Source organism: Colossoma macropomum, unplaced genomic scaffold (genome assembly GCF_904425465.1).
Source record: "Colossoma macropomum unplaced genomic scaffold, Colossoma_macropomum, whole genome shotgun sequence".
Lineage (NCBI taxonomy): Eukaryota > Metazoa > Chordata > Actinopteri > Characiformes > Serrasalmidae > Colossoma > Colossoma macropomum.
In genome coordinates, this window is record NW_023494796.1 from 18,595,432 (window position 1) to 18,620,817 (window position 25,386).

The following is a 25,386-nucleotide window of genomic DNA, read 5'->3' on the forward strand; positions in this document are numbered from 1 at the left end:
GTAGACATTGTGACCCCTGGTTCCTATTAACACCTCTATAAAGAAATCAGAGTCTTTCTCTACAATTAACTATTTCCTGAAAAACCACTTTGGATGACTCTGAATGAGTCGGAAATTTTGAAAAATTGGTGGAATTCCCCTTTAAAACTATCTTAAAAACACCAGCGCCGGTTCGTTTGTGTTAAATCAGTTTCCAAAGCAGTCACGTGGTTGTGTGCCGACCGAAGCTTCGGACGTCGTTGATCACAAACAAGCATCGATATCGGGCTTCAAATTAAAGTGAGTTGTTTTTTTTGACAAATACTCCGAAGCCTCGGTATCTGGGGTAACATCACAAATGTACAGTGATTCATACGTTTAAGACGTTTCTTTGAACCGAACTAAACAAACGTAGCCATGTGGGATATTACTTGCTCCTTCAATAAGTGCTCACCCAGCGGGGCTGTTTTCCTCCACGCTACGGCGCAGCAGGTCACTCGCAGAATAGTGCGCCCCCCCAAGAGCCGTAATGCGCATGACAGCTGCAACTCCTAACGCCAAGTAACAGCGTACGAAGTAGGTTAGGCCCCATGTTTTATTGTTTTCCTCCAACTCTGCATTTCTGCACTCTTTTCGTGAGCAGAAACTGGGCTGTGGCGCGCCGGTGAGCCGCGGCGAAGGAGGACGAGGTCAAAACGGAGACGTTTGAACAGGAGCCTGAACAAGAAAGAGACAACAGTCCGGTTTCAGCGGGGAGCTTCCGTAGCGAGTAGGCCCGGTGACCCACATTCAGCGTGTGCAGAGAGAGAGAGAGAGAGAGAGAGCCGCGACCGTGTGAGCCTGTGTGAGTACGGCGGAGCATGTGTGTGTGCGTGTTTGCTGAGGTGTAATAGTTTTGAACGACATTTCTTGTTTGTTGAACGAAACCGGGCTAGTTTAGCCGCGTGCAGATTTTTAAAAATTACCGTTAGTGCGCGCGGGGCTTGCCTGCTTGCTAGCCAGCCCGGGATGCTGGAGCGCGGCTGTATTGAGAGAAAATGAGCAGAGGCTCCCACGTTAAACTCGAGCATTAAATCGTTTTCGTGGCAGGACATTTTGTTTTTATATGTATTAATGGAGGCTTTATTTTGTAACTTAAGTCCCGCCGCTTTCGTTTCCCGCAAACGCGACCAGCCGTGCACCTTAAGGCGCTGTGTGTCTGTCAGGAGCGAGAACGTGAGAAGACAGTCCGCTCAGAGCTGGAGCTGCTCGTAGTTTGAATGGAGAGTGTACTTACAGCTCAGGCTGCGTCCCAAACCATATAGCTGCTGTATTTACTGTATCTACCTAACAAATGAATGCACTTACATTGCTGTAGTGCTGTTCTGACATGCTGTCAGGGCTGGACAGACTACTTTGATAAAGCACTGATAGCTGAATACTGAATATACTGTCCTAAATGTATTCAGTATAGTGTTCCATTGCAATACATAAAAAGTAACACATTTAGAATACATAATAAAAGAAAGAAAAACACTGCTGCTGTCATTTTTACTTAATCCTCACTGTTACTGGTTGGCAGTTTTCCTCCTGGTAATTTTCTTGATTTTTGCATGACACCCACGTTATATATCAAAATGTTCAGAACAATTTCAGCTCTTTGGCTCTGGAGCACTGTATAAAGAGATAATTTGGCCCCAATGCTGAAAAGGTGAAGTCCGGTTTAAAACATAGCTTTGCTCATGCAATTGTTTTGGTGCTTGAAATGTGTTCACCAAAGCTTTAGGTTCACAAAACTAGTGCAATGTAGGAGTAAAATAGTAAAATTCTGTATTCTAAATACACATTCCCAATATTTGTGTTTCCAACCCTGCATTATCCTTAATATATACGGTTTAGTTTTGGACGCAGCCTCTGCGTCAGAAATGTTCAGATATGGGGCTAATGTGGATGAGCCGAGATGGCGCACAACATTGTGACTGTTCATTTACCATTTATTCAGTATATTTTCAAAAATGTCTGCACAGTTAAATCATTAAGATGTAAATAAAGCCATTCAGAGAGGTTTGATGTGAAAAATACCATTCTAGAAAAACTTAACAAGTCAGAATCGTTCTCAGTGGTAGTGGGAGAAAGTAGACATCTGAAGCGTTTAATACCTTTACAAGCTGCCTCACAGAAATGGTAACAAGTATGTTGCCAGATGCCTGATAACATTGCTTTACAATAGTTTCGAGATTAGATGTTGGCCAAAACACACTTTTTACAATCCATTCTAAGGTGAAGCAGCCCTCAAAGAAAGCTTATTTGCCATTATATTTTACTATTACTTAAAAAAAAACTCTGTTCACTGGTCATGTTTGGATAGTAAATAAAATGGCTATATTTGTACTGTAGATATCACAGCCCCTGGTTTCTATCGTCTGAGTCTGTGTGTTTATGTAAAATTAACCATTTCACATCAAATCACTCCTTTGATGCCTTTGTTTACATCTCAACCGTTGAATTATGCTGGAATTTGATTTTGAAAAATAAAGATTTTTTCCATTTAACCCGTTCTTTTTTGATTTCCTTATAGTCTCCTGTGCTTGAGAGAGAGGCTGTGTGGCACATTGCCCTGGGTGGTCAATATTCAACCTTTAGGCGCTGTCCTCAGCAGAGTTGATGTTACAAATATCCGGAAACAGCATCAAGGTGAGGATTGTATCCCACCAATACACACACACACACACACACACACACACACACACACACACACACTGTAATTTCTACAGCATTTCTATAACATTTGTATAGTGAATTACTATGTTACTATGGGATAATAAACAAGTAGTATTGTATGTTGCTATATGACGGTACAGCAGGAACATTATATGAAGATAAAAATATTCTAGGTTATTGTAAAGGTGATATAAAGCACTATAGAAGGCTTTAAATAGTGATGTAGGTCTTTATTTGTACAAATGTGGAATTTTGATGTTTTTGTGATACTGCAGGATCTCCACCACCTTTGCTTCAAATGTCTTCCCAGTGCTTCAAGTGTTTTTTTCCTCAGACTGACCCATGAAACATCATCACCATGAGCTCGATAGACAGGTATGATCGTAACACATAATCCTAGGCATGCATCGCAATAGACTTATATTGTTATGTTTGTGGTATAGCACTAAGACTAGCAAGGATGTCTGCTGACTTAATCACTCAATATTTTAAACACATAAGCATACAGTTCAAATACTGCAGTAGACAAATTGAACAGGGCGTTGTCTTTTTTTTTGCATAATATCTAATCTACCGGTGAATCAAATTTGCTCAAGTGAAGGGATAGAGTTAGGTTTGAATGGTTTTTGCTGTTCTAGGATAATTTTTTTTGTTTATTGATTCATGTTGTGGCTTGGATAGGTAGAGCTGATCCTAGATCAGAACAAAAGATCACCCTTTACCAACAGTCAGCCTTTAAAAATAATAAAGCCCAAGCTTCCATATTGAGTATAAGGTGCTGTTGTTAAAGGGGAATTCCACAGAAATTTTACAGTTTCTGCCTAATTTAGTAGTTGAGATGGAAAGAAGGGCATTTGGCATGGTTTGAGATGGGGGGAAAAAAAATGGCGTTCTATTTAAAAATTTTATCTCAAAACTGTCGTAAAACAATGTCTCAGGCATTAGACAGTGCATTTGTAATCGTTTCTTCTTAGAACTTTACGTGAGGGACAATTCTTACCAAGTTCCTCTAGAGCAGAGCATTTCACACCAAACCATTCAGGACTTTATTTACATCTTTGTGACTGAATTTTAGAAACATTATGAGAAATTCATGGAATTAGGCATAATTGGCTTATTGCAATATTTTGAGATTATCTAAGATGACTGCAGTCTTTTTCCACAGTCATGTTATGCAAAAAGTCATTTCAAAATCATATTATAAAAACAAGAAAAGTTACATCTTCTAGGCTGGTGCTCTCAGTTTAGGGGATAGCATGAGTAATTGATAGTGATGTATGCTAGCAGAACAAGTGTTGTTTTTTTTCCCCTATGCTTTCACTCTCAAGATAAAATTGTAGCTTTGCTTGACTCTACACATGATTCTATATAATTGTGTAACATTTATGTTAGGGTCTTGCAAGCGTACAACAGTCTAGGGTATTGTTTCATCTCAGCACAAGTAAACAAGCTAAGAAGCAAGATTTTTGAAAATAATTTGGCCATATTAGGCCTGCAATTTAGTAGTTGCATACAATAAACAAAAAAAGACAATTAAATAGTAAATGGCAGTTACTTATGTGACATTTGTCAGCTAAAAATTCTTGATTGTGACTGGACTAGATAGAATTACCCTTTAATGAAGTATTCAGAGTCAGTATTGTATCGGTGTCTACACATAATTTAGCTAGACAGGAGCTCAGTCAGTCTAGGCAGTAGTTTAGCATGACTGATTAAAACGTAATGCAGTACAATAGAGTTCTCAATGATTTTTGCTTCACTGTGTATACCCGCGCTCAAAAGAGCATGTCTAGATGTTTTCTCAACCTGCATTGCTTGAATTCTTGTAATGCGCAAGTGCACACCCACATCTACAAGCTTATTTTTTGCTTGTGTGTTTCAGTATGCGTCTAAAATAAGCTTGCACTTTGCGCTTTGAAGGAATCCTGGAGTAGCACATCTTCAGTCATAGCCTATTTATAACAGTATGGTTGCACTCCTCTTTTCTATCTGTCTCTCTCTCTCTCTCTCTCTCTGTCTCTTTTTCTCTCTCATCCCATAGTTATTTATAAGGTTGCAAGGTTAATGATGCAAGAAATTAAAATGTAGTAAATTGCATAGAATTGAATGCACACTGTATTTACATTTTTTTTTGTGCTACAGGGATGATGGCAGTATTTTTGATGGGTTGATGGAGGAGGATGAGAGGGATAAGGCCAAACGGTAAGACAGCTGCTTCTTCTTGTTGCTACTTGAAAATAACTTTAGGCTGTGCAATATCCCCTTTTTTAATACCTTCAAATCATCTCCATGTATTTCTGAAGTGTATGTTAGAGCTGGGCAATATGGCCAAAAATGTTATCACGATAAACAAAATTCATATCGTTCGATATTGATCCATATCGCAATAATGTCAAATCATTATTTCTTTCAAGTTTGAAGGCAGATTTTTGCTCCTGAGTGGTTAATTGCTGTTTTAAACTATCCTTTATGGTCAGAACATGACAAACACTCGCCAAACAGTGGAACATTTCACAAATCTGTCATGGGAGAGTGGTTGGTATAGTGTGGTTGGTATAGTGTAGTGGGCAACGCCTCTGCCTTCTACACTGTAGACTGGGGTTCAATCCCTGTCTAGGTAATCACCCTACACTATACCAATAAGAGTCCTTGGGCAAGACTCCTAACACTACCTTCACCTACCTGTGTAAAATGATCAAATTGTAAGTCGCTCTGGATAAGAACGCCTGCCAAATGCCGTAAATGTAAATGAGAGAGTGGGAGAAATTTCTGGTGAGCTGTTTTTATCAGCTGGAAAAGCATGCCCGCAGTTTTGGTAATAGTCATAATTTAAGAAAGAAAAGATTATTTTTAGCTGTCTGGTGACGAGTGCTAGGCTATCCCGTTACAAATGCTAAACAAGTGGCCAACAACAGTGTTAACTGTTTAGTTTCTCAACAACGTCAACTTAGTACGAACAGCAAACGTTAGCTGGCTCAGTACGTCAGTGATGGATCACACCTCCTTACTGCCGTCACTCCTACCACATCCATGTCAGAGCATATCACAGTATTCAAACACCAGCTAGCAGACGTCTGGATTTCTCTACTGTATCTCTATCTATGCTTATTTGCTGTCTCGTCATGTGTTATTTCAAGATCGAAAAAAATCAAAAAGACATGGTGATGCTCACCAAATAAGTGAACACACTGCACTGCATTTTCAAGGCATCATTCAATAAAAAGTCAAACCTTCTGTCTTTCAGATGCTGAATGCCTAACTGTGCTGCTAGCTGAAAGAAAGGATTTGGTTAGCATTAGTTTAGCTAGCATGATAACAGCTCTGCTCCCCATAGAATATGTTTGATTCTGGCTAACTGGTTAACTTGGCATGAGGACAGCAAATCTCTAAGAAAACAGCTCAAATTGGGCTACAGACTTCTGAGTTATATGTAGAAGAACTCTGGAAGATGCCACTGTTCGTGCTACTTTCAGTTTTCTAAAATGTAAAGTTGCCTGCCTGGTGTCACTGTTTGCTAATTCTGTGAGGTGCCAAATTTCACATTTTCATGTATTTGCAACATCTTTGGTGTGTTACAACCTTTAGAGTGAAAGCTGAAATGGAACATATTCTGTGGATATAAGGTAAACAAAGGTTATGTATGCCTGTTCAAGTCAACGGGATGCAGAGAGCATGCAGAGAGACTGGGCAGCTGTCTGAGCAAACTTGAAGCAAAACTGTTTTTTGCTTAAAATCAGTTTGATTGTAAATGCGTTTTAAGACTTAAACTACTCGCAAGACCCTACCACCTCAAAAATGGCCACAAGAATGCCGTAACCTTGAGTGAAATACAATTACTAAAGTTTGGTGAAAATGGCAGAATTTCCCACTTGTGTGAATAGGACTGTTATACCACCCAAACCTAGTCCCAAAGTCCATCCTGAGATTTGAAAATTTCACAACATTTTTAAAAAAGGTTTTATTATGTTAATGAATATCTGGATTTGGTAGCAATGAAGTGACAAGTGTTATTTTGGTGCTGATTCAGAGTGTCTAGGAATAAATCAGAGAAGAGGCGGAGAGACCAGTTCAATGTCCTCATCAAGGAATTGGGCACCATGTTGCCGGGCAACACACGCAAGATGGACAAGTCCACTATCTTACAGAAGAGCATTGACTACCTGCGGAAGCACAAAGGTGATATATGCACGCACATACACAAAGTCCAGAATGAAATTCTTTTCCCTTTTATTTGCTTCTTCGTCTTTTCAGCAGAGGCTGTTTTGTTGTGGTATCGTGCTGCAGTATTAGTGAAGTACCACATTTTTACATAAGTAAACAACACATAATTTACAAATTTGAAACCGTAAAATGTCAAGTTAGCCAAAGGTTTTTTAGTGAGATGAAAGTGATGAACCATGTGATGAAACGACTAGATAAAAATCACTGTTTGCAGTGCACACTTTGATTGCATTAAACTGAATGTTATAAAAAAGATTTCCTTAAATCTGACCATAATTGTGTTTTGAGGCAAAACAGAGATATTAAGCAAAGATCTCAGACCTTTATTGTGTTTTGAGGCAAAACATTGAGCCAAAATCTGAGAGCAGGAACACTGACTTGCTTCCCTTATCATTTGAAAGGCAAAAACTAATCATGTCTGAGCTCTGAAGTGTGATTAATAAAGAGCAGTATGTTTATGTTTATTATGTAATTTTACAAGTGCTCAATATGACCTCCTCCAGCTATACGACAACATCAACAGCATAATCAAATTCATCCCATACTCGATTGAGCATGTCGGGTGTCACTGTACTCATGGCTCTTTCAATGCAATTTCGGAGATGATCCAGTGTTGTGGAACCAACGACGAATGCTCTGAGCTGTTGGAGATTCACTGCTGGCGAAAATCACGTTGCACAGTTATGATGGATTCACTCTTATTGAAGTGGAGAACGTAAAACACTTTCTGCTCAGGGGTCGCCATCTCCTTGCAGACTGAAGGGAGCCATCTTCCGGTGACAGAAACTCTATGACCCCTCTTTGAATTAGTATGTGATTGGTTCCTATGGCGCTTTGAAATCAGATTAATCTTTTTTTGTATCACCCTGTATTTTGGCTTAGTTTGTCAAAATAGTTATTTTATTTTTAAGGCAGTGTAACTGTTTTGTAATTATACATCATAAAAGTTCATCAAACATAAAACCATAATTTGACACACTGGTGCCAGAAATGGCAGGGGGCGGGGGTGTCCATGTAGCCATGTTGGTGACAAAAATAAGACAAGCTTTTCACAGGCATTACGTTTAAATTTATGGCATTGGGTAGACGTCTTATTCCGAGTTGGGATGTCTCAGTTAACCATTTAAGATGCCAGTATTTGAAAACTGAAGTCATTATTTAGGTACAAGTTCCATTTCATGACGAAGAAAATATACAAACCAACAATTCAATGAATGCTGCTTAATATGTTACAGTTTTGTTTGTATTTGTGAGTAAGTATGTTATACTGTGCCACTCTGAAACACAAGTGCCAAAATGTGAGTGTGTTGCTGAGGGTGTGATGTTAAAAACTTGTTTTGAAAGGCAGATGTAGCCAGAGATATTATAAAGGGCTTTGATGTAGTGTGGCTTCATCGCTAACTACACTCTTGTACACCGATGTTGTATATGGAACCGAACTTTTTAAAAAAGGGTTTGTATGTAGCACTAAAAGGAGTTCTGCTGTTATTACAAGCTTGACATTGTGAACACATTTTGGTGCTATGTAGAACCATACAACACTTCCTCCATCAATCTAAAGAACCATTTCACCATGCAAAGAACCCTTTAAGCATGCAAATAGTTCTTTGAGTGTTCATGGTCTCATATAGAGCCATTGTCTTTACTAAAGAACCCTTGGAGATCTATCTTTTTAAAAAGTGAAGGCTAATTACTCTAGCTGATGTTAGCCACATCCAGAAATGCAAATATTTTCCCTCTGAAAAATAATGTTGGCACATCATACAATGAAGAGAATATACCTCATATAAGATAACGAGGAATTATCAGCATCCGCTGTTGCAACAGTGAGCTGTAGTTTTAGCTCACATCTGAGGCTGCCCCCAGGTGGAGGACTGAAATGTTATCCCTTGTGCTATACCAACTGGTAGTTGTGTCCATACATCAGAGCAGTTCAGTAATCTTCTTCTGTGGAAGAATGAGGACAAGATTGCAGAGACTGCTCCTTTGATCTTATTATGGCTGCTAAAGGACCATGGCGCTTAGTAAATCATGATGGTCACTTTTTATTGCCAAAATAGGGTTTGCAAAGCATTTGTTGTACTTGCCATAATATTAACCTTGTTGGTTCTTTTGCTGGACATAGGAAACTTTTTATTTAGTTTTTTACCCTGATGTCTGTTTAAAACATTTGCATGTAATTTTGTGACATTTTGTCAGTTGTAATTCATTTTTACATGTCCATTTTCAAAACTCCTCTGATTTTGTTGCTGTATTGCTGTAAGGGAAGAGGGAGAAAAACACAGATATGGCTGATTTGGAAGAAAATAAAATCACAGAGGACCCCAGGAACCCATGTACATTAAATCCTGCCCGAATTGGGCTTAAAACCATGTTTGCATACAACTTCAAGATCTCAATGAATGAAATGAAAATTCTCTGATATATGCTGTTTAAAGCTGGTTGTGTGTAAATGACAATGTTGCTTTGTGCAGAAATTGCAGCACAGTCAGAGTCTAGTGAGATCAGACAGGACTGGAAACCCCTGTTTCTTAGCAACGAGGAGTTCACACAGCTCATGCTGGAGGTGAGATTCTCAGCCATTTATATTTCTGGGAGTCTGTGTGAATTACCTGCTAAAACGTTTAGTTAACACAAACTCTTTGGGTTTTCCAGGCATTGGATGGGTTTTTCCTTGCTATCCTGACAGATGGGAACATCATCTATGTCTCTGAAAGTGTCACGTCCTTACTAGGGCACCTACCTGTGAGTATGTGTGTCACTGTATGTAACCTGATTTGTATTACATGGTTTCCACAGTTGCTAGCTTTCACAGTTGTATGCTTATGGTGCAACAGATTGTGAATTAGCTGGGTTTGAGGTAAATAAATAGAAATGAAGAAAACAGAAAACGTGTTAATAAATGTACGGCATGGGTCTTACGATAACACCAGGAAGTGAGCCTGTTTAGCCACTTCAGCCTCATTCTCGTAGTTGAACATAATGAACAAGACAGTCGAATTGCTAATCACAGTTATTTATAGGGCAATCAATCATCAGTTGAAATTTCATGACTATTACAGGCCTAACTGAAACAGAAATTTGGGACACACCCAAAAAACAAAAGAAAGAGAAGTTCCATTTTATTTATGCTTTTTATTTTCAGTGAAAAATAAAAAAGGAAAGAGAACCAAGGCAACTAGTGGACTAATTTAGTTTTATTTTACATGAATGCAGAATGTTTATTTTAAGAAGATGCTTTAAATTGTACATTTGTAAAAGGTTAGTACAAAATTGTTAGTAACATGCAGATGTGTGTGGTAGTGTTAGTAATGTTTTGTGTCTGCCTTTGTGTTTTAGTCAGATCTGGTGGATCAGAACCTGTTGAACTTCCTTCCTGTCGGGGAGCATGCGGACGTATACAAAGCTCTGTCTTCACACCCAGAAGGTGAAAACCTCAGCACAGAATACTTTAAGTGTGAGTGCTGTGAAAATCTTGGTTCAGACAAGAGCTGTTTTCTACCAAGAAATTTATTTCCCCAGTGGAAAATTGTCCATTGTTTAAAACCTTCTCCGTAGATGCGAGATGTCTGATGGATATCCAGTTCCCGAAGCGTTTAAAGAGTTTTCCCCTCAAGATGCAGCCATGGGAAACTGACCAGGCAGGCTGAGCATCACTGCTGATAAAACATTCAACATTCTGAGTTTGCGTGGTCTGCCACTTCGTGACTGAGCCGTTGTTGCTTCTAGATACTTATGTTTTAGAGTAATAGCACAGTTGGCCGGGGCAGATCTAGCAGGGCAAAAATTTCACAAACTGACTTGTGGCAAAGACGACATCCTGTGACAATTTAAAGTCTTTAAGCGCTACAATATGACCCTATCTATTGTTATCATTTGTTTATGGAGATTACGTGGTCATGTGCTTAATTTTATGCAGCTGTTAGTAATGGTTGTGGCTGAAACACCTGAATTCAGGGATTAGTAGGGATGTCCACATAGCTTTGGCCATATAGTACACTTCAGAAAGAATTTTGACCGGATGAAGTGGTACACTGCCTACTACTACCCAGTGCCACAATCTGATACATGAACGATACTGACACCATTTTCTCTTTTTTTCCAGCTAAGAACCAGTTGGAGTTTTGCTGTCATGTGCTCAGAGGTTCTATGGATCCCAAAGACCTGCCCGTGTACGAATATGTCAAAGTTATCGGCAACTTCAAGGCACTCAGCAATAGTGAGTGTGGCTAAGGCTTAAGCTTTGATGTTAATAATGAAATTAAACAGAATGAATGAATAAGACAATGAGCAGCCAACAGTTGCAGTATAATCCATTTCTCTCTCTCTCTCTCTCTCTCTCTCTCTCTCTGTCTCTCTCTCTCTCCCCCCCCCTTTCTCTCTCCCGCGTTCTCTCTCTCACATGCTTTCTCTCTCTCTCCCCCTTCCTCCTTTGCTCTCTTAGTGCCTCATCCAACTCGAAATGGCCTAGAAGGAGTACTCCAGAGGTCTTTACGCCCAGCCTTTGATGACCAAGTGTGTTTCGTGGCCACTGTGCGGCTAGCAAAGCCACAGTTTATCAAAGCAAGTTAATCTTTTGTTCTATGCAGAGCTAACCTAAGTAATTCCAACACTTGAGTACTCATTCATTAAATTAGTATGTGGTTCTATATTTAGTATTCGGAAGCTTCGTCTCTTTTTCACGCTACAAAAATTGTAGCCTGAACAAGCACATTTCATCAGCAAAGGCCTTTAAAAAGAACAGATAATTTTAAAAATAAATAATTTATAGCTGGTTTAATCCAATACATCATAAAGTGATTTCTGGCTTTCACCATACCTTGCCTCAGAGCAAATGAGAACTTTGGTTCTCATTTGGCCAAATAAGCGGACCGGGACCCCCCGAGCAGGTCAATCTCAGTTCACTTCAGAACGAACTCTCATGCTGTTCATTCAAAGTATAAATGCAATACAGACCAAAGGTGTCTAAACAGACAAAGTTTCTGATGCTGTTTTGACACAAGCCTGTCTTTTATTCTCTCTTCATAATCTCTGAATCTGTAATTATAGAATGGATAGTTTTGGTTCATAAATGAGACTGAGGCACATTTTAAGTCACTGTAAAGTACTCAGTATACACTTTTGATTGCACACATAAATGATGTATTATTTTGCCAAGGTTTCTCCCTTTTGTTAAAGCCTTAAGTCACTCAAGACTGTTACAGGGATTTCACCCTGCTTCGTGCTGTGATGTAGCATTGCTTAGGCGGACAGCCCAAGCAGTCCCCAGTAGCTGTGGTGTAGCATCGCTCATGCAGCCGAACACCAGTGTTCATCATACATCAATAAAATACATACATGCAACTTAATGAAGCAAAGTAAAACGGTGTTGGTGGTAAATAAAAAGATGATTCTTCTTTGTTATAACTTTTGCATCAATGTAACTCATGAAGGCAACAACCACTTCCAGGGTTCTATATAGCACTTCATTGCAACATCCACTTAATTGCTAGTTAGCTTCCGTAGCAGTGTACGGCATGCAAGCAGCTGGGTTTCAGCTTGATTATTAATACATCATTGCCGTCTGCTAGATGTATCATGAACTACAATAACGAGCATGGTAAAACAAATGATGGTTAATTATGAAATGTAAATATTAATGTTTTTAAGGGTGACTTTTGATAACGAATATAGTACTCTTTTAGAAATACAAACTTGTATTGTACTAGGGTCTCTGAAAGTGAATCATTTCTGATTTTCATATCGCTGCTACGTTGATGTGCCAGATCCAAATATTAATATTTCTTGCTGGTTTTCTAGCTTTCTTTGTTTGGAAGGAGTGTGGTATTGCTTTGTATTGGTTCAAGTCTGCTAATTAGAATGGTCATAGGCGATGAGGTCACAGAATTTAGTCTTCACTAAATATTGATTATTAATGCTCGATGGGTATGTGCTGGCATGTATTGAATATTGATTACTTTTTGTGCTCAGCAGATGTTTGGTTAGCTTGTATTGATTACTGTCTTCTATTGATTGCTTGTATTAACCACGATTTTTGTTTACCTTTATTGATTACTGATTGTCTGTAGGAGATGTGTACAGTGGAGGAGCCCAATGAAGAGTTTACCTCTCGACACAGTCTAGAGTGGAAATTTCTCCTGTTAGATCACAGGTAATAGTGTAATGTTCTCCACCCTCATTTTTAAAGTTATTGCTTTAAAATATACTTCTAAATACTACACTGAAGTTGATGACACATATGCTTTATTTAAATATATTTCGGTATGTTATGAAACATATTGATTTAGCTTAAGTATGCCTCTTTTCTCAAAGGTTAACAACTGTCCTCAGTGTGAAACCACTGCTTTAAATTTTGGTGAAATACTGAAATTTTCGTCCTTTGCCTCCTTACTATGTTCCAGAGCTCCACCTATCATTGGTTATCTGCCCTTTGAGGTGCTGGGGACATCTGGATACGACTACTATCATGTAGACGATCTCGAGTCGCTGGCTAAGTGCCATGAGCATTGTGAGTAATTACGCACACAAGCACCCCCACTTATACATATTCAGTCTCATGCATGTGTACACAGCTGTGTCAGTGCAGAAATGGCTCTTAAAAGCAGACTAAAAAAACAAGCAAGCAAGCTGACAATGCAGATGTTGGTCCTTATGTGGTGGGGTTGAAGGAGTGGGTGCTTGTTTCGTTTGATATGATTATGTAAAACTAACTAGCTTTCATCAGAAAAATGTAAATATATTTGTATGTAGAATAAATATACATTTACAGTTGTTTCATTATCATTTAATTCAGTGTATACAAAGGTCAATGTAATTTTCTCTGTCTGTGTTTCTGCAGTGATGCAGTTTGGGAAGGGGAAGTCTTGTTATTATCGGTTCCTCACTAAAGGGCAGCAGTGGATCTGGCTCCAGACTCACTACTACATCACCTACCATCAGTGGAACTCGCGGCCTGAGTTCATTGTCTGCACGCACACCGTGGTCAGGTAAAATTTACACACGCTCTAGGACCATAGAACCACCCTTCTCTGTAAATGTCCAATAGGGTGCTCAAAGAAAAAAAAAACATTTTAGATGCCTCGAAAAAACCTTCCCATATAATGTGGTTACTGTAGGAACCCTTGATAGACCACAAGCTCTTTACAGGAAACTGTAACTACCTCACTGGTTTCCATCAAGCATGATGATTCAGCACTAGATTCCTATAGGAACTCTTTTCTTTTGAGTAAGCACTCAAGCACCTTTTGGAGGATCCTAAAAGAACTTTTACACCTAAAAGATGTTCATTTAAGAACCCTAGACTTTTCTGGGATTCCTTGAAGGAATTATAGTTTTTTGTGACCATGTGAATACTGATACTGGCATTTCTTAAAATACTAAACCAAGAAGAACTTTATTTTTTCAGTGCTTCTTGTTACCATCTCCAAAGTTCAGTCTTAGAAGTTGTTTGCATTTTGTGCTTTTCATGATCTAAGTAATCCCAAGCACATGCAATGATATTGAGGTCTGGACTCTGGGCCCATAGTTCTGAGAACACCAGCAGCTTCTTTGTTTGAAAAGTATACTCTTGTGCAAAGCCAAAAATATGATGTTTTCTACTGATGGGTTTGTGATGATCAGATCCAGATTTAGTCCCTATAGAGAATATTTGGTCTCACATTAAACACAAACTAAGGTGGCAGTGTTTTCAGCTGTTTGAAGCCATCAGTGCTGAGTGGAACAGTATTGACTTTTGTCTCTTCTTTCTGTAAAAGGGCTGTCTTGGCCCATTTTTTTGCACCAGAGTACACGTTTTGATAATCTTACCAGTGTGCTTAGGGTTGTTATCGTGCTGTAGAACGAATTTCTCTTCCAGAGGGTACTGCATGATGTATTAAAATTTGTTTGCACTTGTCAGCATTTATTGTGCCTTCAGTCGAAAACAAATCACCAACTTTAAATGTTTTACATACTTTGAAACTCCAGTTATGGACACTCCTGTTTTTATTTTTCCTTTATTTCTCCTTCCTTATGCAAGTGAATAAGCTTATATCTAATCTCATCAGAAATATCTCCTTTAGCCATCATAGATCAATTTTGGACAGAAATTCGTAAGGCAGTAGAGGTGTGTTTTGATAGTTATTTGTGTAAATGTTTGTGTGTCTTTGAATGTCAGTGGCCCATTTTGTTGGAAGGACACAGCTGTTATTTGTTGGTTTTAAGATTGGAAGGATGGAAGAGTTAACCCCTTAACCGTCCAGGTTCATTTCATACGAAGGCTTATTCAGTAACAAGAGTAACTTCAGTGCAAAATAATGGAACTATTCTTAGATTATAGAAGTGTGTAATAAAAATTTGGGGCTGGCAGCAGGCCCATGGCGTGTTAAGTGGTTCCAGTGACAGTTGGGTGTGCCAAAAATAGTGGACAAATTAAATAGTCAGATTTGAAATTGGAAGTACTTAGGGTTGGGGGCTTTTGTGTCGTTTCTGTTAATCATGTTGACTGATTTTTTTTTCTGACACTGAAAAACTACTTTTTATTAATAATAATATTTAGTGGCTGTTTCGGCATAAATCTAATAAATGAAAGGTTGGTCTCTGACTTGTGCGCAGTACAGTTGTAGTGCATGATTTTGACTGATCTTATATGTTTTGCGAAACTGGAATTTCGGAACATTTCTCAGAACACTCTTCCAGTTTAGTAGACCTACTTAATTTTGGTTTAATTTACTTGTTAGTATAAGGAAAACTAAATGTTGCATTTTGTAATTACCCTTGTGAAAGAAAAATGCATTTAAATGTACTTTTCCAAAATGCAATTAGTATGAAACGTACTTTTAATGTTTGCCCTTTAAACATATTTTATTTAATGCTGAATGTATTGTTTTGGAACAACTTGTGACACCTTAAGTGTGTTTAAATCGTAATTACACTGTTAAGTGTATATATATTAAATGCATTCAGTTGTGCTTTTGAGCGCTTTTTTTTAACAACTAAAGCTGCACTCTATAACAAGTAGATTTAAGTATATCATTTGTAGAATATATTATAAACCTGTACTAAATAATACTTTAACATCACTAAATACTCAAATATTTTCAACAAATATTGTATTATTTTTTGTTTTTTTATAAAATATTAGGTATATACTTAAATATAATATTAGGGATAACTGAACACAACCTGTGTACTTAAATTATATTTAAGTAATGTTGAAATACATCCTCTATGCTTAAAAGTGCTTTTCTGTTCTAAATTGGAGTGAAGTTAACTTAGGTCATTGTTAAATCACAAATTGTACTACTCTTGAAACATAATCAACGTATGCTCTCGAGTGTGCCGATATTCATATTTAATTGCTAGTTAGTTTGAGTCATATTGCAACTAAAATGTACTAAAGCATACTTTAAAAATCATTGCTAAAATTTTCCTGCATATGCATATTAGTGTAGTTTTAAATGTTGCCTCATATAATTTATATAATACATAAATATTTGCAAAAATACAGATAAGAATATTTTAGTATATTTTCGTTTTATTCCTCTTTGTATACTACTAAGTATACTATTGATCAGGGCTCTAGACTGCAACTAAAATGGCCGCAATTGCAACCAAATGTATTAATTTGCCAGTAATAAAATTAATTAACTGGTAGCAGGTAGCAACTTTGAATTATTTTTTTATGGGCAACTATTTATTACTGTTATTCTGTGTTTATTATTTTCTTTCATCATTTTTAATCTTAAAACGTAACTGATTCTTTAGCATCATATGGATGTGTCTGTAGGCGTGGGGGGGGAAATTGTTTCTTAGATGCATCGCGATGCGGATGTGAACGATTCTGAATCGATTCATGAATGTCAAAAGTCGATTTTCTAATTGTTTAATTGATAACGTAATGTTGACGGAACGAAAAAAGGCAGAACTTGGAAGTGCGGAAGTACAGTGCCCGTACAGTCTGTGGCGGCACATAACAATAACACAACTGGATGAGCGTGAAATCCGACCGGCATCCTTTGCATTAAAAGCTAGGTTAGGTCAGGAGTCGACAACCCAAATGTTAAGAAGAGCCATTTTGTCCTTTCAACAAAAATCAAACCACCTTGGGAGCCACAACATTTAATGTCCAATATGTCTCAGTATGCGCTAATGTCCTAGTATAGGCTAAAAATATAAATGAAAATGCAGACTTACTTTTAAGCTCTGCTTTAAGATTTAGCTATAGCCACTTTCCTCCCATCTCCGCCAGGACATGTTTATTTAAATGTTGAATAGTTACTTGTAAAATGTCTTTGACCGGTCGATTGTTTTAACGTACCAGGAAACCAACTGCGCTGCTTATAAATGCGAATAAGTCCATTCGTCTCCAAATGTTCATCTTAAATCTCTTTCTTTGCCTTTTTGTTAGCTACTAGCCAGGCGAGACTTCGTTGCTATGTTACCTGCAGTCTGCACGCCAGTTCTCAGTTGTTGTGAACCAAGGCTTTTGCGCTGTGTTGCACACGTCCCGTCTCAAAGATATTTTACTGACACAGCAACCCCCACTCTTTACAACGAGACCAAAACCGAAAGTTATAAAATCACTGAAGAAAACGGGTAGGACAGCTGTAACATGTGCTGTGTGGACATCCTTTGCCACAGGATCTTATTTCACCATAACTGTGCATTTTATCACTGATGAGTGGCAGCCTGCGTCTCATGTGCTCCAAACAAGAACAGTGAATGAGAACCTTCTAGTTCACTTGCCACATCACTTCCATTTGTTTTATTAATAAAAGATACTGGAAGTAAATTCATTATGGATCATTACAAATACTTTGCTTTAAAAGTACCAAGTCCTCACGCAGTGAGAAAAAAGAAATCCTGTATAGAAAAAAAAGATGCATCAAGATGCATCGATAATCGTTTTATAATCGCATTGCGCCCTCTGAATCGTAATTGAATCGTGAGGTGCCTAGAGATTCCCACCCCTACGTGTCCACCTGTCACGTCTGCCTGCTTGTGGCATTTCAACCTGAGTGGCAAAACGTGACAAACAAAGCGTATGAGCGGAGCAGAGCTGAGCTTTTTGCCATTAACGTTGGCGTGTAGAAAATGGCGAAGCGAAAAGTATCAGATTTTTCACACAATCTACGTTTCTGTCAGACTGTAAGAGGTCATCTGCTCAACCCCAGTCTGACTCAGGACCAGTGAACTAGTGAAACACACATGAAGATGTACCTGAACAACCGTCCACTTCAAGCACTTCATGCTGAAGTACAACCACAGAAAGAGTTCAGAACTTCTTGGCTTCAGGAATTTGGACTGTACTGCGAATTCTGTTTGAAAGAAAGCCAAGGTGTGGCTGGAAAAAATGGATTTCTTAACAGGAATGAATCATTTAAAAAAGAGACGGTAAAAAAACATGGCCAGAGTCGAACGCATAAAAACGCATTTCATCATTGCAGAGTGCTCCTAGGAAAACTCCTTTAGTTCATGCAGTGTCTTGTGCAAGCGAAAAAACAGCCGAGAAAGAATTTCGAAAAGCTTAAAATTAAATTCAGCACAGCCTACATGATGGCATGTAAAGAGCTACCCTTAACCAAATTCATCTCCCAAATCTTGTTAATGAAAAATAGCAGACTGGATGCGTTGAGAATCAGGCACAATGGAAGGCAAAGAAGTTAAAGTGGGAATTCCACCGTTTTTTTTTAAATTTCTGTACAATTCAGTGTTTGAGATATAAACAGTCATTGTTTTAATGGGAAATGGCTCATTTGCAGAAAACTTACAGACTGGTGTCTTTACAGTGATGGTGACAGAAACCAGACTCCTGATGTATACAATGCAAATATAGCCATTTTCTTTACTGTCCAAAACCACCAGTGAACCTACGCATGTCTTCTTTTTTTATGTAATGTTGATGATGGGAAAATAGTGGTAAATCTGAAAATTCTTTGGTGACTGTTTTACCTTAGAATACCCTTCATGTATCCCTCCACCATGAATGGATTAACATCAGGCAGTGTATTCATAACCATTGCACATAATACCTTTTCTGTGAGGAAGCTTTTAAAGACATTTAACTGCTCAGATGTCTGATTCCTGTCATCATCACTGTGAACAATTCTGACTCTGTTAGTCTCTCTAGAACAAAGCGTTTCATACCAAACCACTCTGCATGAATTTGTTGCCATGTTAACAATTTTAATTATGCAGAAAATTTGAAAAATTTGAGGTGATCTGAGGTGTGTTGAAAAGCTTTATTATCCTGCATATTATTATTTGGCACTTGGTCCCTGATTTTTTTCCTTTTAGGAGCTAATTTTTTGTCTGGAGCCCTGTTGATGTACTTGAATACGCTTTTTAGCATGCTTATATTTTCAACAGGGTTTGAGGTGTCATACAATATACTGTGCACTGCTGTTGTGTACTCCAGTCAGCTGTACCAGGGGTTTAATTGGAGGGAGGGAGGGAGGGATGGATGGATGGATGGATGGATGGATGGATGGATGGATGGATGCGTTATTCTATATTCTCTTATCATTTCTTATTTTTCGTTTTTCTTTTCTTTCTTTTTTCATGGTAGTTACGCTGAGGTGCGGGCAGAGCAGAGGAGAGAGATGGGAATTGAAGAGTCTCCTCCTGAGCTTACAGCAGACAAGGTGAGACGTTATTGAGAATCTCTGATTTCAAACTACTGGGCACAATATGTGGAAAACTGTTTTTGTGTGAACTATTCACTTTCACTCTATCTCAGCATTACAGATGTACAGGTTTGCAATGAAGACTTTTTATAAGGAGTTTATTTTTATTCTCTCTCTGTATCTCTGTTTAGCAATCTCAGGATTCAGGTTCTGAGTCACAGTTGAATACCTCCAGCCTGAAGGAAGCACTAGAGCGCTTTGATCACAGCCGAACACCATCCACCTCCTCGCGCAGCTCCCGCAAGTCTTCACACACAGCCATGTCCGACAGCACATGTACCTGTAAGCTTCTTTTGGGGCATAAAATATTACCATTTCAAAATTATGATCACAGATTTTGCAGTCTGAATGACCAAATTAACAGGTTCCCCCATTAATGTTTTTGAGGGGTCACTGATTGGTGGTGTGGGAGCTCTCTGATAGATAGTGATAATAGAAAGAGGGGAAAAATCAGAGCCAGGAAAAACCTCACAAAACATTATGGTGGCTCAGCAACAGCTAAAAGCTGCACACGCACCATAGAACATTCTCAACAATAGTCACACAGCTTTGTCCTTTCAGATATACTCTAAACAAGTGTCACTGTAATTTTTATCTTCTACACTTGTTTCAGCGGAGCACCAGTTAGGCAGAAACAAGCCTGTACTGTGGTGTGTGGCACTGTTTAGCTTAGTCGGCAGGCTACAGACCCAAAGTTAAATTTGTTGATCAGGCTATTAATCCTGACACTGCGGAACCAGATTTTGCCATTCTTTCCCTTCAGCGCCAGTTGCTTGACTTCACTTCTTCACATTTGAATCACTGTCATATTAATTGTGTTTGTACTTTTGCATGAAGCGAACATGTTATCAGCTAAGTTAATGCCAACCGGCTCCTCTCTCCTATTTAGTTAGCAATTGTTTGATAGTTGGTTTGATATTTATGGAATGATGGCATAAAAATTGTGCACTGCATTTACTTATGTGGTGACCAAACTGAACTGTTACTTCTGATTTTGAAGTAATGCAGAACAATATGGCACAAAAGCAACAAAAAAACTTTTACGTCACCTACAGTGCTTTTAAGTCACTTACAAGGTCCCCTGCCCCATAATACCATGGTCATATTTGGAGATGGTTTGAAGGTATGAAACAAACGGGTACTGCCCATCACTAATTAAACTAGCTTGCCTAGGTCCTGATACACAATGTCAATTTGAAACTGACTCAAGAATTTGCTGTCAGAATGAAATAAACCAAATTGCAGGTTGTCTAGATACAGTTTTATGAAAATATTGACTTTGAGTCATTGAATTGATTAATTCAAACAACAATAATGGCAATTCAAATGTTCTTGTTGTATTTATAATTGCCTAACATGACAACAGTTTAGTCACCACACACTCTAATGATGCCTCACTACTGTGCAGAACAGGGAGTCATTTTTAACCACTTTGATGACTCACCAGTGTCCCCTCTGTGTCTCAGCCACTCCCTCCAAGCTGCAGATGGATGTGAACACTCCTCCTCGGCCTGCCACCGTTGACATGACATCACAGCGGCGCTCTTCAGTCAGTGGCCAGGTAAGAGGTTGGCCGGGTTTTTATTCATATTGTGCAAAACTATGATTTAGTCTGTTGGTTAATGAGGTTTATTTATGTTTAAACAGACCGTAAGTTCTCAGAATAGCACCCAAAATTCATCGCCTGCTCAAGTCAACAAGCAACAGCAGCAACAACAACAACAACAGCTTCAACCCCCTGCACAGGTAGGAAGATACCAGCTTAGATGATATGTCCTTATCTTCGGCTTTCTGCCTTTCAGTTAATTTTGTAGAGTTGTAGTCACCATTAGATGCAAGTCTGAGTCAAGACCGAGAACTGGACATATCAAGTAAACATCAAAACGAGATCAAGATTTAAGAAAAAGCAGAAACTAATGAAATCATTTATTACACTATACATACTATACTTCATGTAAGTGAAACTGTTCGCTTTAGTGATGAAGCTCCATCCAGTACCTTTGGGATGAGTTGGAGTGGAGTTTGCAATCCTGAACTAATCATCCAACATCAGTACCTGACCTCACTAATGCTCTAATGCTCTAATGAATGCAATCAGATTCTCACAGTGTTCCAACATTACTATAAAGCCTTCTCAAAAGAGGAAAGGCTGTTACTGCAGCAAAGGGGGGACAAATTCACTATTTATTCCCTTAATTTCAGAAGAAATGCTGCATGAGCAGGAGTCTAAGAACCTTTAGACCTATAGTGTGTGTGTGTGTGTGTGTGTGTGTGTGTGTGTGTACACACAAACACAGGACAAAAGTACAGCGTTGGGTCATATCAACGAACAACTTCTGGGTGGGCAACGCTGGTATGATTACTAAAATAATGTATCACAGTAGAGCAAATCAAAACTAGATAAATAGCTGTTAACGATTTTGATGATAGGAACATACCATACGAATTTGTGAGTTTGGAGGCTGGGAACATAAGGGTCACTGTCTCCAGATGTTGACACCTATGTGGATACCTCTTGTTTAAGTCTTTGTGTGTGCTGCAGTATTCTGCACAGTTGAGTGCCATGCAGCACTTGAAGGAGCAGCTGGAGCAGAGGACGCGGATGATCGAAGCCAATATTAAGAAGCAGCAGGAAGAACTGAGGCAAATACATGAGCAGCTACAGAGGGTTCAGGGCCAAGGACTTCAGGTATTGGACCACTTAAACCCAAATATGCATAAAAGTAGGGAGTCTTTGACGATTTCAATAGGCATCACAGTATACAGTATTTATGTATATATATTTTTTTCAATTAAAACCATTTTGGATGCTTAAGTAAACTTATTTTTGTAGTTTAACAACAATGTGTTTTTGAGATGAACCAGATCACCCACTGCTAATACACCATATTCTATCCCTAAAAAGATGAATACTGTTTCACCTTAAGTGCTTTCAGGTGTATTTGATAGGTTTATTGTTCACTGTAATTAATGGTTTTATTGTAACTGAAGAATATGATAATGCAGTGGGATCACCCATTATATCAACTGCTGTAGGATTCATATGAGCTCAGTCCAGGCATCTCAGGATCAGATGACTTCATGCATTCCCCTTGATGTGAAGATCAGACTGGATTGCTGTACTGACAATAACGCAATTTTTCGTTTCTTTAAGATGTTCCTGCAGCAGTCAGGGGGTGGGGTCAATGTTCAGCTGCCTCAGGTGGGAGGAGCTTCGGTGTTAGGTTCAGGATCTCAAGCTGGTGTTGTAGCTATTCAAGGCCAGAATGTCACAAGCACTGCCCACAATGGAACTCAGCACCTTCTACAGCAGCAGGCACCACCTTCTCAGCAGCAGAACACACAAGGCTCTACCCTTACACAGGTTAGAAACACACCCATGCTGATTTCTCTCTGAGGCTAGCTTTACATGGCAAAACTTCCATGCAACAATTTGTAATATATGAGTTGTGTGAAACATAATTTCTCTAGTGAAGCAATTAACAGTGATCAAAGTCACATGCAGCACTTTGAGTTGTTCCACTAGTTATCAAGGATAGTAGCTAGTATTCTTTATATATTTAGTAACATTCTGGCTTAGTGGGCCAGGTTTTCTGGAGTCGACTTTGTCTCTCGACTCTTTGGTTCCACTTAATTATAACCGATAGAACCAGAGCTGTTGATAAAGGGATACAGCAGAGATAAAACCATCCTAAATGTAGTTTATAATGCTCCCACAGCTAGGATATATATCCACACAACACAGTGCTAAGTTAGGCTACAACTAAACATTATATGTTGCTTCTCTTTAATGTTGCCTTAAGCTATAGCCTACAGACGTGGTATACATAAGTAAAGTATAGGGTCACTCAAAGCAAAAGGATTTTAGTTTATAATAATATTATAACAATAATGTTTATTTATGTAGCACTATTCATGTCGGTGGCAGCTCGAAGGGCTTTATAGACGGGTGATAAAGTTAAACACTTATACAAGAAAGACAGATCAAATTAAAAGATAAACAAGACATAGAGTTTTAATTAAATGCTAAGGTAAAGAGAGACATTTTTAGATGCTTCTTAAAAGTGAGCACTGAGCTTGACTGTCTACATGCGGGATAAAACAGAGCTCAGAGTCTAAGATCACACCCAGGTTTTGTACTTCATGTTTAGTATATGAAGCTAAAGAACGAAGTTTTCTCATAAAGCAATGTATAACTGGGTTTGATCAGCATATCTATGAAAATGTATATTATGTTTTCCAATTTACATCACCTAGAGGTAGCATGTACAAAGAGAAAAGCAAAGGCCTTAAAACTGAACCTTGAGGGACACCACAAGAAATGCCAGATCTTTTTGACAAATGATTTCCAATTGAAACCATGAATTGTCTATTATCTAAATATGATTTAAACCTTTTAAAACTGTGCCCAAAAGGCTGACCCAACATTCAGGTCACTGGATTAAAATCTTGTGGTCAAAAGTATCAAAAGCTCTAATAAAACCAGAGTTGTCGGTTAAAAGTCAGATGTGTTTTGAACTCAGACTTTGAACCAGTTTGGTAGAATGATCCATATAGACAGAAGAGTAAATGGTGCATTTTGTAATTTAAACTTACTTGTATTCAGAAGTAAAATGATGGGTCTTTTAAGTGAGTTAAGTTAGAGGCTTTTTATAGTCCAACACAAGTGAGATAACCCTACCCCTAAATCCACTCTACAATATGAATCCGATGTCACAGACTAAAAGACTGGATTGAATAGTTGTTGTCAGTATGTATTCATAGCATGATGAGACAGCAAATAAGAGAGCGACTGTACTTCAGACAGTTTTTATAAAAGTCAATAAAGGCCCACATCCCATCCCACAACCCTGAAGCACTCGAAGTGATTTAATGCTTTTCTGTCCACTGCCTTTGGCATTTGCACAATTGCTGTTCAGAGAATCCATTAAAGATGACATCATAACGTTGGTCTCCCCTTGTTGCCCTTGATATCACATTATTATGGTAATGGTGTTGGGGTGAATTAGCATTTTTAAGGCCATGTTTTTTTTGCATTTGCTTTTCTTTTTAAACTTCTAAACTGTCTTTCTTTCTGCACTAGAGGGGTCCGGTGTATAACACGATGATGATCAGTCAGCCTGGCAATGCCAATGTGGTGCAGATACCCAGCACTCTGGCACAGAATGTCAGTCAAGGAACTGCAATTAACAGGTACACATTCATACAAATATACGTGTATCCCTTATATGAAGTTCACTTGAACTCATGCTGTGTTCCTTACATAATTCTTCGTTCATTCACAATTGTCGCACCTCCGCAGGTTTCCCACAGGGCAGCAGTTGGTCACAAAGTTAGTGACGGCTCCAATGGCCTGCGGTGCCGTAATGGTCCCCACAACAATGTTTATGGGCCAGGTAGTGACGGCATACAGCCCGTTTGCCCAGCAGCAGGGCCAGACACAGGCCATAGCCCTGCAGACACAGGCAGCCGCACAGTCCGACTCTCAAACACAAGCGTCTGCAGTTCAGTCAGGGCAGCAGCAGGGGGCAACACAGCCACAGCAACAGCAGCAGTTTCTCCAGGTGCCGTGTTACTTGGACAAAATTACATGCAAACACAATTTGCACACTTAGTATCAGCTAATATTGTGACGTTGCCATTACTACATTGAGCTAAACTTAAATTTCACATGTATATTTCATACTTTCATATGTGTTTTTTTAAATTGTTGAATGTAGTGTTGTTGTTAAGACCATTAAAGACTTAGTAGTACTCAAGTCAGAGTTGAGACTAAGACCAGATTAAGACTTTTTTCAGAATATAGAAAGAAGTGACGTGA

General features: G+C 38.7%; 1 protein-coding gene across 3 annotated transcripts in view; it reads left to right on the plus strand.

The window, feature by feature from the left end:
- Positions 1 to 207: 207 nt before the first annotated feature.
- The window catches only part of clockb (clock circadian regulator b), a 29,948-nt gene continuing 4,769 nt past the window's right edge, over positions 208 to 25,386 (plus strand). Inside the window, exons 1-21 of one of the 3 annotated variants that reach the window (XM_036583044.1) lie at positions 208 to 279; positions 2,537 to 2,652; positions 2,955 to 3,054; positions 4,822 to 4,881; positions 6,707 to 6,855; positions 9,375 to 9,466; positions 9,556 to 9,645; positions 10,240 to 10,357; positions 11,006 to 11,119; positions 11,345 to 11,463; positions 12,969 to 13,051; positions 13,302 to 13,408; positions 13,739 to 13,886; positions 19,448 to 19,523; positions 19,697 to 19,847; positions 21,032 to 21,126; positions 21,213 to 21,311; positions 22,108 to 22,254; positions 22,720 to 22,929; positions 24,649 to 24,758; positions 24,868 to 25,129. In XM_036583044.1, the coding sequence (XP_036438937.1) occupies positions 3,038 to 3,054; positions 4,822 to 4,881; positions 6,707 to 6,855; positions 9,375 to 9,466; positions 9,556 to 9,645; positions 10,240 to 10,357; positions 11,006 to 11,119; positions 11,345 to 11,463; positions 12,969 to 13,051; positions 13,302 to 13,408; positions 13,739 to 13,886; positions 19,448 to 19,523; positions 19,697 to 19,847; positions 21,032 to 21,126; positions 21,213 to 21,311; positions 22,108 to 22,254; positions 22,720 to 22,929; positions 24,649 to 24,758; positions 24,868 to 25,129 (2,247 nt within the window). In that variant the 5' untranslated portion in view covers positions 208 to 279; positions 2,537 to 2,652; positions 2,955 to 3,037. Of the gene's footprint in view, positions 280 to 451; positions 824 to 2,536; positions 2,653 to 2,954; positions 3,055 to 4,821; positions 4,882 to 6,706; positions 6,856 to 9,374; positions 9,467 to 9,555; positions 9,646 to 10,239; positions 10,358 to 11,005; positions 11,120 to 11,344; positions 11,464 to 12,968; positions 13,052 to 13,301; positions 13,409 to 13,738; positions 13,887 to 19,447; positions 19,524 to 19,696; positions 19,848 to 21,031; positions 21,127 to 21,212; positions 21,312 to 22,107; positions 22,255 to 22,719; positions 22,930 to 24,648; positions 24,759 to 24,867; positions 25,130 to 25,386 lie in introns of those variants that run through there. The other 2 variants (XM_036583043.1, XM_036583045.1) reach the window with 2 other exon arrangements.